At 35.6% G+C, this 18,584-nt stretch overlaps 1 protein-coding gene across 1 annotated transcript in view; it reads right to left on the bottom strand.

The window, feature by feature from the left end:
* Thsd7b (thrombospondin type 1 domain containing 7B) overlaps positions 1-18,584 on the bottom strand; it is a 697,342-nt gene that overhangs the window by 4,266 nt on the left and 674,492 nt on the right. Inside the window, exons 21-26 of the mRNA XM_076866252.2 lie at positions 14,750-14,909; positions 13,349-13,522; positions 13,161-13,256; positions 10,828-10,910; positions 8,369-8,561; positions 4,787-4,874 (exon numbers count right to left, since the gene is read on the bottom strand). Coding sequence (XP_076722367.2) covers positions 4,787-4,874; positions 8,369-8,561; positions 10,828-10,910; positions 13,161-13,256; positions 13,349-13,522; positions 14,750-14,909 — 794 coding nt within the window. The remainder of the gene's footprint in view (positions 1-4,786; positions 4,875-8,368; positions 8,562-10,827; positions 10,911-13,160; positions 13,257-13,348; positions 13,523-14,749; positions 14,910-18,584) is intronic.

An 18,584-nucleotide genomic window follows, 5' to 3' on the forward strand; every position in this document is an offset into this window, starting at 1 on the left:
TCAGGCGAGCTGTTGCACTTCTTAGAACCCTTGAATTCAGGCCACGAGGGCTCATCTTTAGGCAAATAGAGACTAAATAATTGGAAGAAAGCAGCAAAATCTTGTTTTGGCAGCTATTCCTGAAAGGCAAGCTTCTGGAAGTGCCACCACTTTTAAACTTGGAAAGAAATGAGAATTCTGAGAGTATGTTACTAAATCGTGCTGGGCAGGGAAAAATGGACACCATATCTGGAGTAACTTCCAGGCACTATGTCCTCACGGGTTAACTACAAGCTCTCACCCAGTGGTCATCTCCACTAAATTGCCTCACTGATATTTATTTCCAGGGTAAACTGGGGCATCAGTGATATTTCTAAAACTCCTAATACTAATGGCAGATGTTCAAAGGGTTGTATATTAAAGCAAAAGTCCTGAAGAAGACTATTTTTCTACATTTTCTCAAAGCCATTTCCAAGTTTTATTATAAATTGCTTTCATCTAAAGTATATACCTAAGACCTGCCATATTATAGCAGTTCTCTTGTCCTAAGTCTTTTATTTGGGTGGAAAATAGAAAATCTCCAAAACTGTCATCCTGGAACTCTCCTGCAAGCTATTTAATAGGATTAGGTGCTGTGAAAACATCTATTTGGCTTTCTTTAGGCAGCTCATATGTAGCAGTAAATGGCATATGCTTCCAGGTCTATAGCTTACTTTACCTGTGAAATCAGGAACCTGTAGGAAAAGTGACAGCTGGAGACATGACATTGAATCTGAAGTTTTCAGGATGACTCAAGAAACTATAGAGACTGCTGAAAGAACAGCAGAAGTGGCTTCCACTCAGGGGTTAGGCAAACCTACAGTTAATTCTACCAGATTGGTGACTGCAGAGATATTATTTAATTTCTCTGAGGATCAATTACTCAGTCCAAAATAGGGATGATAATAGCAACATCTCATTAGACCATCACGAGAACTGGATAAGGCAATGTATATAAAGTGCTTTATGTGACATATAAATATTAGATTTTTTTCCTTGACATTTTCTTAAAGGCCATGTGTAATAAATTAGTTTTCATTAATCTACTCATTTATTTCACTAATTTACTCATTTACTCATTTATTCATTCACTAATTCATGTGTTCAGTAGATAACTTTTCAAATGTCTGCTTTAAAAAAATCAATAAAATATAGTTATTACATATTTTATTGGGCTGTGTTTCAAAACACTTGGATGAAAATGAATGTGCTAAACATGAGAATATAGTTATTACAGACCCCCTCTCGAGTTCTTGGGGTTTAGTGGAGTTGGAAGAAGTTTATGAAAATAACTACAATGTCAGCATGAAGTAAATATTATAGGGGAAGAGACATGAATAAGTTATTCCAGACTGTTTCAGAAGAGAAGGTTGATAATTGAGTTTGACTGGAGGAACAGGTTGAATGCCAATAGCTGATGATGAAAAGTTCATTCTAGAGTAACCCATGGAAGCTATAGCCTTCCCAGGAAATTGGAAGGACAACTTCCTCAGTGCCCTAATATTAAGTTATTCCACCCTGAAAATGATCCCTAAGAAAGAGGTCTGTTCTGGTTCAGATGCGAGGTGTCCCCCAAAAACTCATGTGTGAGATAATGCAAGAACATTTAGAGGTGAAATGATTGGGTTATGACAGCCATAACCCAATCAGTGAATTAATTCCCTGATAGGATTCACGGAGTGGTAACTGAAGGCAGGTAGGGTGTGGCCTTGCAAGCATGCCGGTGGGGTACATACTTTGTATCTGGTGAGTGGAGTGTATTGCTCTGCTTTCTGATCATCAAACCTCCTTCACACTCTTTTGTCATAATATCTGCCTCAGCTGGAGCCCCAAGAAATGGAGCTGGCTGTCTATGGACTGAGACCTCTGAAAACGTGAGCCCCTAAATAACCTTTTCCTCTCTCATAATTGTTTTTGTCAGGTCTTTTGTTCATGGCAATGAAAAAACTGACTAAACCCACGCCTTATATCCAACTCTTATTATAAATCTTTTATACCATATGGTGCAAAAAAGTTTCTTTTAAAAAACAGCCATAATAAATATAGACACAAAACACATAAAATGACCATGTCTCTTAAAAGAGGTGAATAGGTTCTTAGGCATTAGAATGAAATCTCCAAGAGAGCAGCACAGATAGAAAGAAGCACTGTATCTCAAAACACTTGGATGAAAATGAATGTGTTAAACATGAGAAATCAAATTTGTGAATAAGGAGACTGAAGCAATGACAAAGTAACTGATGTGAAAGATGTGAATGTGGAATAAAACTGTTGTGAATATAAAGTTAAAGACATTTAGTATTTTAGAGTGAAATATTAATATATAATGAAGGATCAGTGATGGGACTGTAGAATTAAGCATATCAATTAAATATTAGAGCAGAAAATTTACTATTTTAATTGAAATCGAAACTTGTTAATTTCATCTAATATTTTCGTTTTGGGCATTTTGTTTTCCTCAATGAGAAAATGAAGACAAATATATTTGGGCCCACACAGCACACTAGATTTTCCAGAATACAGGGAGTCAGTAGAAAATGAAATTGAAAGAGTTGTTTGAGATCCAGTTGTGAAGATTTTGGCTGATTGGTTAAAAACCCAGAACATGACTTTGATTTTGCTGCCAGTGGGATTAGATACCACTGCTGTGTCAGTGGGAGAGGGCTGACCACCTGGAGCAAAGTTTAGAAAGACTAATCCTGCTGTAGACAAATATGTGGCTATTATGCAATGCCCAGAGGGGAATTATTAAGGACAGGCATTGGGGATGAAAAAATAGAGAAGAGAAATAATATGCATAATTATGTATATTATTTGGTCCTTGGAAAATAAGGGGTAAGTTCTACTGATAAGGTAAACTATATTATCAGAATTCAGTGATGTAACAAATTAACCCCCAGAGACAAGTTGTACAGAAAAGGGCATTACTAAATATTTGTTACTAAAGGAATGGATGAGGTTAATACATTTTTAAGTTGGAGATAATGGGGAAAAGCAAAAATTTATGTGCAGCTACATGTTTGTTTTTCTCTCTTAGATACAAAAAAAAACTTGTATAAATTCTAGCTATTAATAATCACAATAAAATCTGGTTTTGGAGATGTGGTTATTAATAGTTAAAATTCATCCAAGATATTTTAATTTGTTTTTTGAGATTTTTTATATATATTAGTTGTTGATGGACCTTTATTTTATTCATTTATTTATATGTGGTGCTGAGAATCAAACCCAGTGCCTCACATGTGTGAGGCAATCTCTCTATCACTGAGCCACAACCACAGCCCATTGAGGATTTTTAAATGTTTTTTTATTAGTGCATTATACCTGCACATAATAGTGGGGTTCACTGGGACCAAACCACACATGTAAGAATATAATTTTCTCCCCATACAGACCAATAGACTACCTGATTATCTTGTGTCTTAGTGACCTGTTACTTTAAGAGCTGTTTCCTGTATGTCAAACCTCCATGCCCTCTATGGCAACTTAGTCTTTTCTCCTTTTCCTAAACTTTTCTGATGATGAAAGTTTCTGATCATTCTAAACCTCATACAAAGTTTTCAAATTCACATTTGATCATTAAGATTGGTTCTAGGTAGTAGTTGCCAAGCTTATCAATTGAAACATATAAACTGGTCAAATCATTTGATTATAGGGTGAATGACTAGCTGAAGACATTTATTACTTTTCACTACAACATTCTAGAAATGTTAGCTGGCTGGAAATCCAATTTCTAGGGAATCAATTTTTATCACAATAGGTGGCAGAAAGAATTAAAGTCATCTTATTTTCTTTGCCAACTTTTACTGACCAAGAGCAAAGATTTAAAAACCTGTGTAGCCTTGGAAACAGAAGTTGAGGCTAAATATACAAAGGCTAGATTTGAATTAAGATTGGGTTAAAATTTTCAAGGAAGTAGTTTATGAGACCAATGATGACTATAAATATCTTAATTTGTAGAAAAATATGAAATAACACTTTGACCTTATGAAAAAAATCCTCAAAAATTATGCTTTGTAAGGTAATAAAATATTCTTAACATACTTGAAACTGTTCAAATGTATTTACTTCTATATGATTTCAAGAGGTCTGCACATCAACTAAAATATATTCTATACAGTAAACTAATTATCATTTTCTGAGAATAATAATTTTTTATAATTTCTATTAAGAACTAGTCACAGAATGGGTTTCCTGAAATTGACAATTAAATTTTCTCTTATAACCTGTCAGTGTTGATAAGTACTTGACTCTACTATTTAAGATGCACTAAGGGGTAGTTTAAACCAACTGGTTAGTATAACATAACTGGTCAAAATAGGTCAAGTTAAAAACAAAATTTAAAAACTAGAATTGAGTAGTGTTTTCAGTTTTCAGGAGCAGATTAGAATCAACTGGGCAGCTTTTATACACCCAAATGACACAGCCATACCTCAAATTAATTGAATTAAAATCTCTGGACCAAAATGCATTGAGACTAAAACCTACTCTTCTAAATCAAAGTATTAAGTAGAAAAGCTCTAATAAACGAGTTTTCCTGGACACCTGGTATTAATTCAAATACCAAATAAAAGAAAACTATTTATATATTTATGGGAGCAACACCATAACAATCCTCTATTTCAACTATTTAATCACTCTACTACTGGAGACTATGGTCTCAAGGATACTGTTATAATGGTCAGTGATCTTGAAATATGTTTGCTTGTAGTTTAACATACCACACATTTAAAAATAGAGTATATGTTTTTTACTATTTAGTACTTACCAAACAAGGTAGGAAGTAAATATTAGGAAAATCATGATAAGAAAACCGCCACCTGAAACGCCATAAACCCAAATTTTTACTCGGCCATCTGTTTAAGATAGAGATAACATAACAAGCTTAGCATAAGATGTCTATAGCATTTCAGACAGAAAGAGAGGTATAACATAATGTCTAACAATCCTAAACTGATTATCAGTTCAAGACTTGAAATGAACACCAGCACCTTAAGCCAACTGAGCACTCAACTGCATAAATTAGCGACATCCTGGTATTATCTGTGAATTGTTAGGAAGTGACAATGTTTTCTTTTGAACATCTTAGGGATATGCGATCTCTACTAGAAAATATCTTTGGGAAAAGACACACTCCAAATTGTATTACATTGTACTGCTTTTCATGGACTTTTGTAGATACAAACAATTTGATTTGCTATGTCTTACCCCTGTCAAATTGACCCTCAAAAACATTAGGTTGTAACTACATGGCACTAAAACATTTATTTTGCTGGATGTTTTATTTTTCACCTAAATTGAGAGATTTGGATAGTTATAAGCATAGGTGGAAATACCAATAGGTGACAGATGCCAAGGGTAAATGAAAATAACAACAACAAAATCAGGTAGAAATGTAAGCTATGATATCATCAAATATTTTCACAATGTGAAGGCAATACTTACAATCACTATTTCACCAATCAAATCAATTCGCAGGCAATTTTGAATTTATTTGAAGTTGCTAACAGTCTTATGTATATCAGAAAAAAAATTGCAAAACATTCTGACAACATAAAATGATCAAAAATTATAATCAAAAGATAATCCTGTATGTCTCTTAATTCTGCATGCAAAGGAACTAGTCTGATCATTTGGCAGGTAGGGTGTGGCTAGAGAAAGTAAGTCTCTGGGGGCTTATCTTTGGGGGTTATGTTTTGTCTGTGGTAAGCAGAGAGCTCTCAGCTTTCTTTTGCCATGTCTTGACTGCTTTTCTCCCTACACCATTCTGCCATGATGTTCTGCCTCACCTGGGGCCCAGAGCTTTAGAGTCAGTACCACGGATAGAACCTCTGAAACTGAGCAAAATAAACTTTTCCTCCAATACATTGTTCTTGTCAGGTCTTTTGGTCACAGAGACAAAAAGGCTGACTGAAACAACCACAATCACTTTCAGTTCTAGTACAATTACATATTATAGTTTTTGCTTATTGGACACTTTAAAGCCTTAGTGGGCTCTGAGTGCAGTAAAGATATTTTTCTATGATCATAAAACTTTTAACAAAGTTTTGATTCCAATTTCTCTGAAACACTAATTATGAAATGTCCTATTTTCATATTTCACATTGGCAGCAATAAACAAATAAATTAATAAGTAAAAAGTCTTCTTTGGGCAAGAATGTTCTTTCTATCTCTTTGACTGTAAAACCTCACAGAGTTGATGTATTGGGATGATCCAGTGCTTTTAAATTCCCAATGTAGATACATGTAATGGTCCAAGACCTTTAAGTTGTGTTACTTTAAAATGAATTTAATGAATAAATAACTTTAATAAGCATTTTTATGATACAATAATGGATAGCATAACTATTCAGTCTGTTATACCATTAAAGCAGTTAAAAATATATAGTAAAAATGGCTTTTCATCATCCTCTCTCAGTTCCCTACTTAGGAGTTACAATATTCCCAGTTTGTATTTTCAGTTTTGGTTTGCATATGCAAGCATATGAGTATACACACAAATTCATAACCTTCTTTGAAAACCACAAATGATGAATATCATTCCTTTTGATCTGTACTTTTTCCTTCACTAAACAATACAGGTTTGGATATATGTCTATGTTAGTTTATAAAACCAGGTCTACCCTATTTTAGTACCTTTGTTAGATACCACTGCACAGCTGTACCATATTTTTTATATTATTGCATTTATGAGCAGTTTTTCCAATTATGTACTATAACAAGAAATAATGCAATAAATATAATTTACATACTTCTTTTAGTATATGTCTATATATCTGCAGAATGAAATATTCTAGAAGAAAATTTTAGTTCAAAATCTATGATAGTATATACATTAGGACAGTCTTTCTTCCTGAGAGGTTGTTGTAATTTATACTATCAACAAACATATATTTATATGTATACTGATATAAACACATGCATACGTACTACACATATATATGCATATACATATGCTTGTGTGTATATGTACACCTACACAGATACTATTGATACTCTAGTTAGACCCTGAGAGTCTGCCCATGACTAATGTTTAAGGACCTCACTTATAGATTTGAAGAGGACTTGACCCCAGTTCTTTTTCTGAAATCGGGTCTACAGGCAACATAATTTTCCCTCAGACTTAGAGCCACTTCTACTTTAGTCATAAAACTAATGAGATATTTTTAAACACTTTTGACTTTCCAAGACAGGTAGGGAAATCAAAGTTCGAAAAAATACTGTATTCTTCCTTAAAAGTTGGTTGAGGTATATAATTCTCCAGTTAGATCCAGAGTCCTTTGTACCCATGCTCTGGTTTTTGCTTCATTTAAACATGTCATCAAGACCTCATTGGTATGGTCAAGTCTTCAGGTCTAGAAGGAAGTCCCCAGGGTGTATCTGCCTGAGCTTTATCTCTTTCCTTCCATGCTCCACCAGTTATGATGAGTTGCTTAGTAATTAATTTATAGTATTTTGCTTCCTAGAAGAGTATGTGTGAGAGGCACAGAGACTCTTACTTTTTTTTTCTGCCCACTTTACACCGTGGCACATAAACTCCTTAATGACCTGCCTTCTTCAAATTTTCCTATCACTTGTAATGTGACCCTGGTAAAATTAGTTTGAAGTTTCCTCATTTCTCAGATGAGGATGACATCTCTTTAGACTGGAAGAATGTAATGATGATTCCTGCAACAAAGCCAGCTAGCACAGAACCACAGGGCACACAGCCAGCATTCAATACACTTTCTTTCCTATTCTTAATAAATACTAATTGCTGAGAGCTGACAATCTGCAATATCTGGGACAATTTTGCAGGGCAGGTGCCACTAGATTGATTTTATAGATGAGAAAATGAGACCCAGAGAAGTTAAGAGTTGATTGTACCTAATTACAAAACAGGTGAGTTTAAGCCATGATGCCAGTAAGGTCTGTCTGCCTTGAAACTGGTGCTGCTTCCTTTGGTGCTCTTACCATTTCACCTGTGTTTCTCAAGCCAGACCATGTCTCTGAACATTTCCTACAAGTTTCTGAGATTCTATTCCACTTTTTCCTTGAATTTAAATTATGCATACAAATTCAGTTATAAAAGCAGAGATAATTCACAATTAAAAGGATACCATTTTGTGACTTAACTCACAAGTGCTTCTTAGACTATGATTGACAGACTAATAATCATCCTTGAAAATATTTCGTATTTAAAGAGGATTCATATCATACAATACTTCACATTTTAGAAACCTTGTGCTGAGCTATATTGCATCTTCCTCTCTCCTCTTCTTCCCCTCCACTCTTTCCATAATGAACCACAAATCAAAAATAGGAACCCCCACAAGAAAATTTCCATTTCTTATTTATAACTGAGACACACCTGGATCAAATAGTTGAAGGGACCATCCTTTAAAAATATCGTGTATTTTTGAATTTACAGGTCTATTTTTCCCAGAAAGGTTTTTCACATCTGCTTTTTTATCCTCCGAGCCTGGTACTTTCATGCAGTAATCCAGGAAGCCATTTGATCTCATTATCTCTGTATAGCCCTTCTCACAACCACAGACTCCACCCTGTAGCATAAAAAGTATTTTTATGGTTACACAGTGAGTTGTGCAGATGAATAAGGAACAATTCGAATGCTGAAATCACTTAATTTTTGTACAATGTGTCATGACAATTTAGGGTTTTCAGCAACTGTTTTACCAATGAGATGAAAATCAAATATATAATTCATTTTTCTGAATTACAAAGTCAATATTAAATAAGTTGTCACATTTTTATTATGTGTTTATAATTTTGACATCTACCAAATATGAAATTACAGCTCTTTGCGAATAAATTATATTAACTCTGTCTTCTCCTCCTCTTTTTTTAGAGATGTTTATGACATTTAATCAAATCATATTTGACTGTCCTTGTCCCCCAATTGTTTTAGATATATGCTCATTGGTTCCAACCACCCCTTCCTACTGAAAAGCAAAGCAGTAGGGATTATGTATCTACTTTCTGCAGATTAGGTGCTCTCTGAAGTCTGTAATTACCACAGCTGCAGAATGCTTCTATTACCTCCTACAACTGCCTGCTAACTAGTCCCATCTATCCCTAGTCCCTAACTGCTCATAGGAGTGCAGTCTAAGTGGAAGAAGAGAATTTACTAAAGGTACATATCAGAGAAAAAATCTCATATATCTATCTCAATTACTCTTTCATGTAAAAACATGAGTGTCATATGACATCATCTTCCTCATTGGTACTATGACATTGTGTCCTTTATATTTGTCTATGAAATTCCTGGTCACATTCACATGAATGTCTTTAAGAAGTTATGATGAGGTATGATAGACATGGATTCCTATCTATCCTTGGAAGTGAATCTGAAAATAATTGCTCTTCTCCTAGCAAACAAAAAACAGAGAATAGAAAAGAAACAACATAAGATTATGTATCTCTACTCTGTCTTTGCTATTATGGCTTCTTACTAAAACTATTTATTTGACATTTTATGAACAGACCCTATCCTCTTCTAGCTAATGTCAATCCTCATTAGTCAGCCAGCTTTATTTAGGTCAATAATTGTTGACTAAACATATGATCTGAAGGAGCAATAGATACTATAACTAAGTAAGATACCTTGATCTTTTACAAAAGGAAAAAGGTCAGAAAAGCAAATGTTATAATTAGCTGCCCATCATTCAATACAGGTTGCAGTCATAAAATAATGAAAATTATCATGGGGGTTTTAGCTGGTTTTAATTGAAGTTACCACATGATGTTCAATGGAGAGATCTAATTAAGAAAATGTGGATATTCTCAGCTATTAAAGCAATCTTTTCTAGGTGCATTTCTGAGAGAAAAGTTGTAACGAGTCAGTCCCCTGTGTCAAGGGTTCAAGGAGAAGAGCAATTTATGTTTTTATTACAAAGGGAATCAAGGGAGTTGGCAGAAAGCTACAACTTCTATTTTGCAAACATCATTAGCCCAAATGAAGTTGTTACTTATCTTCTGCCTTTTTTCTTCTTCTATTACACCCTGAAAGCTTGCCCATTGTCTTTTCTATGGTAAAGAATTGACATATCTTTAAAGAATTAACCCATTTTGAAGGAGAAGAACCATAAAATAGGATTGAGTGCTAGCATTATTTTTAATCAAATCATTTTTAGAATAAGCACACTCTAGGGAAAAACCTGTTTCTTAAAAGAAATGTAATTTAACTTTTAAAAATTATTTATGTACTGCACATTATGAGTGACATTTATTTGAATACATAACACATTTTGAATTAATTCCTGAGCAGCAGTAGATAGGAGTTATGGGAGAAGAAGGGATGTAAGATTTCTGCTTGAAAACAGACACATAAACACACACACACACACACACACACACACACACACTCACACATTTTTCAACCATAGCAACATGTAGCTTATTTAAAATGAACTAAAAATTCACTCACACCATAATCATCATGGTGTAATAAATTTTACAAAATAATTTTATCAAATATGAACAGCATTTACATCTTTTAATGTAAATGTATGAAGGCTAAGAATAGAAGACATAAATCGACTAGTCCTAGTAGATAGAACTAATATAAATTAGATATCTGAAAGGCAGATTTGATTATAAATAGATTTATAAGGAAAAGACTGCTTTCCTTAATACATGTAATACTACACAGAATTTCTCATATCTGTGGTGAGTCCTGAAAGTGCCTCTAGATGGTATCATGGGCACATGGAATTGTTGCCTGGGCTGTAGCAGACAGGAGCACATCTAAATGCATATGTGTAACACGACAATTAAAATACCTGTGGAGGACTTCAGCATGTGGCTTACCTGTGTGCAGTAGGAGAAAGGTTTTCTGCAGGCTGGGATACACTGCCGAATAGCAGCAGGGCGTGCCTGAGGGGAGCAACCTCCTACAAAAGAAATACCACCATCATTTACAGATATCTATACGATAGATAGAAATTTTTATATTTGGGAATATTTTTTGCCCTCTGGCTATGGTCATCTTGTAATGATATTATCATTATTATTTTAAATCTACATATCCACAATGTGGTCCAGCCCCATCTTATTGATTACACCAGGATGTGTTGCTTCAGATGGGGGCTCTGCCAAAAGACAATGTTTGTGGTGGAATTTTTTCCATGTTCAATGGCAATGTGGCTACATTTGAGGGAAGAGTCTATGTGTACCAGAATCAACAAAAGAATTGATGAAATGTCAATTTAAGTTCAAGAGCAGAAAATCCATCTGTTTGAAGATACTGTGTTCCTCCAGCTCCTGTAACCCAGCTAGAGACTAGGCTGATTCCAATAATCACATGCTAAAAGAATGTTAATAGTGAATTGATGGGACGACAGTAGCAAAACCTTTGGAAACTTTTTACACATGTACCAGCCAGAATAAACACAAAGAGCCACATATAGAGACCCACACAGATTTTTGGAAACAAATACATAAACTCTGGTGGCTGGGGTCAGGGGACATCTGACAATGGACTTGTAGGAGCTTAGTAAATCCTTTAGCGTAAATGGGTGGATAATTTATGTTTTTGTAACCTGAAAATAGTCTAAATACTTGCCTTCTTGAATTCAAGGCAGTACAATAGACATGGGGAAAAGCCTAAAGATAGACTGAAAACTTAACTTATTATTCAAGGGCAATATTTCAACAACATTTATATAGTATTGGTTGCATTTATAGGTTCTAGTCTTTGTATTACCATAATTTTTAAGAAATTACATTTTATGATTTTGTAGCTAGCCAACCCAAGGCAGTGTAGGGAATACTCAGACCTATGTTTCTCATGAAGCAGCTAAGTTATCACTATTACTTCAAAAATAAAACAAATAAACCACACTGAAAAGAAAAACCCTACTACTGAGAATTAGTACCTGGATGTGAAACTGATCATTTAGTTGTTAGAGGCCATAACCAACATTATGCTGTCATTATGTTTGGGGAAGGGGTTTCTACTCTTTAAACTGGTGATCTCCAAAGTAAGTTACCCCAGGGCACATCCTCCTGGGGACCAGAAAGAAAATATTGGAAATTACATAGATTATAAACCATGCTTAGAAATTTTAGGAACAAAATTAAGCTCTAATGATATTTATCAGATGATACTGGTGATCTGAGCTCATTCATCAGATGGCTGCATGCTGTGTAGAAGGACTACCATGCCGAGAACTTGAGAACCTGACCCTCATCATTATGCCAGCTCTCAGCACTCTGCAGAACAAGAGGTGCTTTTTGTACTCCTGGCAAGGCAGACTTACAGTATATTGAGTTTTAACAACAACTTACAAAATGAAAAGGTAGCTTAAAATAAATTATTGTATGGATAAACTATGGATTAAAAGGAACATCAATAATGCAAAGACATGTAAACAAGAAAAGGGAGGAGCTGACATCCTTCTATTTCTATAGAAGCTACTCTCACCTTTGAATAAGCTGTTTGTCAGTGACAGTACTAAGGAAAATCAATGTCAACTTCATTTGCCCTGATAAGAAGGCATCAAAAAAATCCTTAAAATTATTGAGGAGATCATCTGTTCAATCAAATTGTATCACTGTTAGGAATGAGGAACCTTTTCTTCACTCTATTTTTAGGTACTAAATAATAACCATTATCAGCAAAATGTTCAAAACTAAGTTTTCAGTGCATAAATACAAGCATCTGTTACAGTAAGAATAATTTTTTTATCATGAACATAGACAATACTTAATTTTAAAATCTTTTTCAATTTTTTAATTTCATTTTTTAGTATATTTTATAACATAAAAGCAAAACAATGCAGGCTGATAATGTTGGACTATGTCCTCAAAACCTTTTGACTGAGAAGGTACATGATTTAAAATTTTGGAGACCATTGTTTTAAACTAGCATCTATTGTTTTGGGGTTTTGTCTGAGGTAATAAAATTTAAGAACATTTTATTATATTTCAGTTTATTTCTTTAGCTTATATGACATTTTATGAATCTTCAAAAACAATTGTTTGCTTTTGAAGATGTCAAGGTCTAATGAAAATTTGCCAAAAAGATCACGAAGCAACCTGCCAAGTCATCCTTTGTTTATAATTTGTAAGGTAATTCTTCTCACAAACTCCACATTCCAAGACCTTTGTGAAGTGTCCACATGCATATTAGGAAGGAATACCTGTGACATTCATGCCATCTGATCGTTGGCACCACACAGTTCGCTCATTATTGTTCCAAAGACTTGCTTTCCATACGTAGTGATAACATTTGCCTCCTGCAGGTGAACAGGGACAACAGAAGTTCTATTAGATCTCACTTCAAGCCTCCTTCAATTGAGGACAAAGACCTGAAAAGTACCCTGGGTACCTGTACAAGGTCGAGTTTCTAGAACCTGTTGGGGACAAGTGTCTTGATTCTCAAAAGACTGAATTATAAATGTCCTTGACCTAGATTGGCGGCCTGTAGTCTCGAAGCTTCTTCCATCTATGCAGGTTAATTCGCACGCGCTCCATTCTGACCATGCAGTTAAGTGGCAGTCTCCTGGACAGAAAGGTAGTGCAGGGTGGGAGAAACAGCGTGAGAACTGGCGCTGAATAAAATCTCCCTGGACAGGACACATACAGAGATCTGTGGTGGAAGTGCAGCGTGATGGACAGGTTCTAGGTACTGCATATTATACTGGATCAACATCCTAATTAGGAAATACTAAGAATGATCAAGTAATTCACAAAGATGGGGCCAAAGGCTAGAGTGCCATTACTTTGTTTCAAATCACAGTAGCCATAGCTAGAGAATACTGTGTGTCTGCTAGTGGTAATAAAATTTTTAAAAGGGAGATGTAAAGATTATAGTAACTCAGTAGTCAAAGATCAGTGTAACATTGTAAAATGGATGTTGATAGAAATCATATAAAAGAAAATAAGTAGATCACTAGAATTAAATATCTTTTGGCCTAAAGAATATTTAATTAAACACTTTAAACATGCATAATTAATAAATGTAAACACATTTGCATATTAATTAAATGCACACATTTGTGTGTGTACATATCTGTGTTTCTACATAATACATATACATGTATGTGTATGTACACATACACAGTATGTTATAAAGATATATTGGTTCTGGGGGTGTAGCTCAGTGGTACAGTGCTTGCCTAGCAAGCACAGACCCTGGGTTCAATTCTCAGTACTACAAAAGAGAAAAAAAGAATATATTAAAACATCTTAAAGTTATTCTATACAAGCTAAGTTGTGTTACTAGAATGAAAAACTCATGCAGTTTATGTAACTAATGATAATCTTCACATGTACACAGAACTTGAAGGTTTATTGAGTGCTTTCACAAATTCATCACCTTACTGATTCCTGACCTGTCATTACCTAAGACTGATCCATTCATGGATTTAGTCCATATTCTTTGAGTGTTGGCCAATGTGCTGTGGCTGTGAACCAAACCCATTATCTGGATGGAGAAACCACTGCTCAGAGAGTTAGACTATACATGTTAGGTAAAACAACAATGAAGTGACAGAAACAGGATCCTTAGGTTTCTAATTCAGGGCCTTTTTCTTTCTTTCCCCATTTGTTTACTTCACCTTCATCAAAGCAGTTGTCTGTTCCAAAATGATAATCGCACTTCAAAATAAATCAAAGTTAATTAAAAACTCCACTTTGATAAAAAATAAGGCTTCTCCAGAAAAAAATGTAAATCGAAAAAATAAATAACATCACCATGAATGTACCTCTAATCACTTGGATCACATACCTGGGCAAGGCACAGAGCATGGCTGCTTCAGGATGCTGTCTTGAAAGGGCATTTCTCCACACAGTGAATCCTCGACATGGATAGGCAGATGAGAGATTGAACCATTGTGAACCACACAGGAAGGGCTGCGCACCTGAATTCCTTCCCCACAATCTCCACCCTGAAAGAAGAAAGGACATTCCCCAAATTGCCCCAGTAATTAACATCTCAAAGTTTAGGTTCCACATGTGCCTAAGAAAACCTTAGTTGCACATTTCAGCAGTCTCCTCTTAGAAGTTCTCTCTCAATTGTTGACAATACAGACTCCCTGAGCAATATTTCTAGAGCTGATAAAGAAAATGAAGTAGACATTCAAATTTATGGCCATAGAATTTATGTACTCAGAATGTGACCACTCATTGTAGAACTCAGCCAGAATTGACTAAACAAGTAAAAATAATACATAATTTGTCTAGGTGTATGTGATAAAATGGCCTAATCCATAATTACCTCCCCAGAGAACATGTACAGCCACAGGGCACAAATTTCTCTTTCATTTTTCTTGTTTTTTTCCTTTGTAGAGCATTCAGTGCTTTCTTGTATGGATTAGGTTGGGGTTTCCAGTAAACACTGTTTTTCTCTATTGCCTCAAAGAGTTATTTTTCCAGCATGCCTTCTGTGTCCAATGATAGTCTTTGAGGGTATTTTATACCAATCTCACTCAGATATTCTGGGAAATTAGAAAAATTTTGTATGGTTTCTCATAGAAACAGAAGCTTTTAGTGGTTATCTGGCCCAATCATCTGCTTGATGAAAGGTTCCCTATTATAAAATTTCTGGCAGAAACTCACGACTATCGTCATCTCAATTTTAGTCAGGTGCTCATACTTCAAAATAAAGTCCATTGGATGTTTGGATATCTTCAGCGAAAGGCTCTATTTTCACATAGACACTCTGGAAAACAGAGCCCAAGGCAAAGTTTTTATGCTAAGGAGGTATAATCCCAGGTTGAAAAGAATGAGGGTCACAGAGAATGGAAGGGGGTAAGGAAGGGAGGCAGATACAATTTAGTGAGTTCCCACACTGGCCTCAACTTGATAAATCAGCACAGTCAAATCTTGGATACCCAGAACACCTTCCAGGCAGGTCATGTGGTATCACCATGTTTCAGTACTACCCACCAAGAATGGGGAGGGGAGGGAATAATGGAGAGGCATCTACATGCTAGCAACTCCTTGGTTCTAGTTCTCATTGATCATTCTATTAACTCCCCTGCACTTCCAAATTGTATTACCCAGGTTCCACTAAGTCCAGAAGTTGGTGGAGAGTTGGAGTCTTTGTAATTATTACTGATTCTGGGGTTGCATATGTATGTGTGTGCTGGGGTTGGGGGAGACAAGACAGACAGGCATCTAGTAGAAGTTCAGGCCTACAAGTTCTTAGCCTTTGCCCTTTTGCTGTGCAGACAGAGATGTGGTATGCTACAACCCATCATTAGGTGACAGTCTAAGAAATCTAGGCTACAAAACTGGGTTTGATCTCCTTCTTATCCCTTCCACCCTGTAGAAACTGTACCACATAGACCTTAGGAATGTTGTGATAGGAGTGAAAAAGGACCAACCTGGTCAGCTAAAGCAGTCAAGATAGTGTTGCAGGGCATGGAACCTGTGATCTACAAAATGATGGGTTAAGCTGGGTACCAGCCAGGCCAAGGCACGGTGGTAACAGCTGCTGGGCATCAAGGGAATTTCATGGGCTGACTGCTGAAGGAGTAGGATGGAACAAAGTGGCTGCTGAGAAAGATTTTCAACATGAAGGGACTTGTGACTTAAGGATCTGCTGTACCCTTCATCCCACCCCCATCTGTGGCTTCACATTCCAAGGTTTCAGTTACCCACACTTAAACACAGTCTGAAAATATGAAATGGGAAATTCCAGAAATAAGCAATCTATGTTTTGAATGATAAGCCCTTCTAAATAGCATAATAAAATCTTGAGCCATCCCATTTCAGTCCTGTCCTGGATCTGAATGGTCCATTTTTAAAGTGTGTCCGGGCTATATATACTATCTATCTGTTAGTCAGTTAGCAGATATCTTGGTAATCAGATTTGCCATCTTGGTATCACAGTGCTCATGTCCAAGAAACTCTTACTTACTTAATAATGACCCCAAAGAAAAAGATTAGTAATATTTTCATTTTTTTTGCAGTATTTTGTTATGTGTTCTATTCTAGTATTGTTGTTAATATCTTACTGTGCCTGATTTAATTAAACTTCATTATATACATTTGTGCATGAATTCAGGTATTCACTGGGGATGTTGGAATGTATCATGGATAAGAGGGGACTACTATATTGGCAAATAAGAAAAGTACAATTTGAGGAAGTCGAAGTTGTAGTAAATTAAAGCCTAAATAACCTGAGGCAGCACATAAATTGGGAACATTAAACCTTCTTTTAGAGATGTTTTAACAGAAATTTTAATTGGTTTAGAAGGATAGCATCTTATTCTGCTCAAGCTGCTATAACAAAATACCTTGATCTGAGTAAGTCAGAACAATATAAATTAACTGCTCACAGTTCTAGAAGTAGAAATCCAAGATAAGGTGCCAGCAGATTTGATATTTGGTGAGGATCTTATCCTCACAGATGGCTACTTCTTTGTGTCCTCACATGGCAGAAGGGAAGAACGAGGACCTCAGGCCTCTTTTATAAGACATTAATCCCATTCGTGATGGCAGAACCCTCATGACCTAATCACCTTCCAAGGACTCTGCCTCTTAATTCTATTATATTGGAGGGTAAGGTTCAACATACGCATTTTTAGAGCACCCAAATAGTCGGCCATAGCAGATGACAATTCCCACACTTGATCTACCAATGTGAGAAACAGAAAGTCTGGTGTGGTCCATTTTCAGAATACAGTATTTAGTTCTAAATGTCAAATGATTAGGAGGTAAGAAAGACAGGGCAGAATAAAAAGTTTCAAGCAGTTAACACAGAAGTATAAAATTTCACAGCCTCTTGACAAACAGGAGGTGAGATTCCTGGGCCTAGTCACATAGGCAGGAAGGGGAAAGATAAGGGGAAGAGGGAAGGAGAACAAAGGAAGCCTAGGACATATAAAAAGGGCAGAACACCTTGCTTCTTGGGATACCAGGAGGTGAGAAGGAAGGGGCCTGACCTGACCAACAGAGATAAACTGAATACTTCCCAAAAGGCTCTCAACCCATGGGGAGCTTCCTGCCACAGAGAACTAAAAAGGTGAGAACAACTAAAGGTGTATTTCTTTAAATAAACTAATAAAACCTAGGAGACATTCAGAAAGATCGGGCACACCATAGTACTCAGACAATGAGGAATTAGGAGAGGGATCTTGCATGCTAGGGGACAAAATGCTGGTTGTACCCAATATGTGTCCCTGACCATCAGGTACCAGATCTTGCAAGATCTTCATAAAAGTAAAGTCTCACTTTTCATTGTATCTTGTGTGTCTTAGTCCATTCTTTGGGCTTCAACAGGTGAGTGTGATTCTCACACTAATTATAATTGCTCTGATTATTTGTGAAATTTTTTAAAAACACCATAAGTTTAAAACTAACTGCATTTTTTTTTTTTTTAGTTAATAGGAGGTTCGAAATCAATTGATAGTTTCATTCAGAAAAGATGTTCTAGTCAACCTTTACTCTCTAAAATGGAAAATAACATTTAAACTAGATTTTCTTTTTTTGGAGGGGGGATATTTCCTAACTTACTATCCAGATGATGAATCTGTTAGAGAATTTTCTAGATAAATAAAAGAAGAATCCAAAGATACTGCAGCATGTGTGAAGTCTGAAAGTCTGGATATCTTGAA

Source organism: Callospermophilus lateralis, chromosome 9 (assembly GCF_048772815.1).
Source record: "Callospermophilus lateralis isolate mCalLat2 chromosome 9, mCalLat2.hap1, whole genome shotgun sequence".
Lineage (NCBI taxonomy): Eukaryota > Metazoa > Chordata > Mammalia > Rodentia > Sciuridae > Callospermophilus > Callospermophilus lateralis.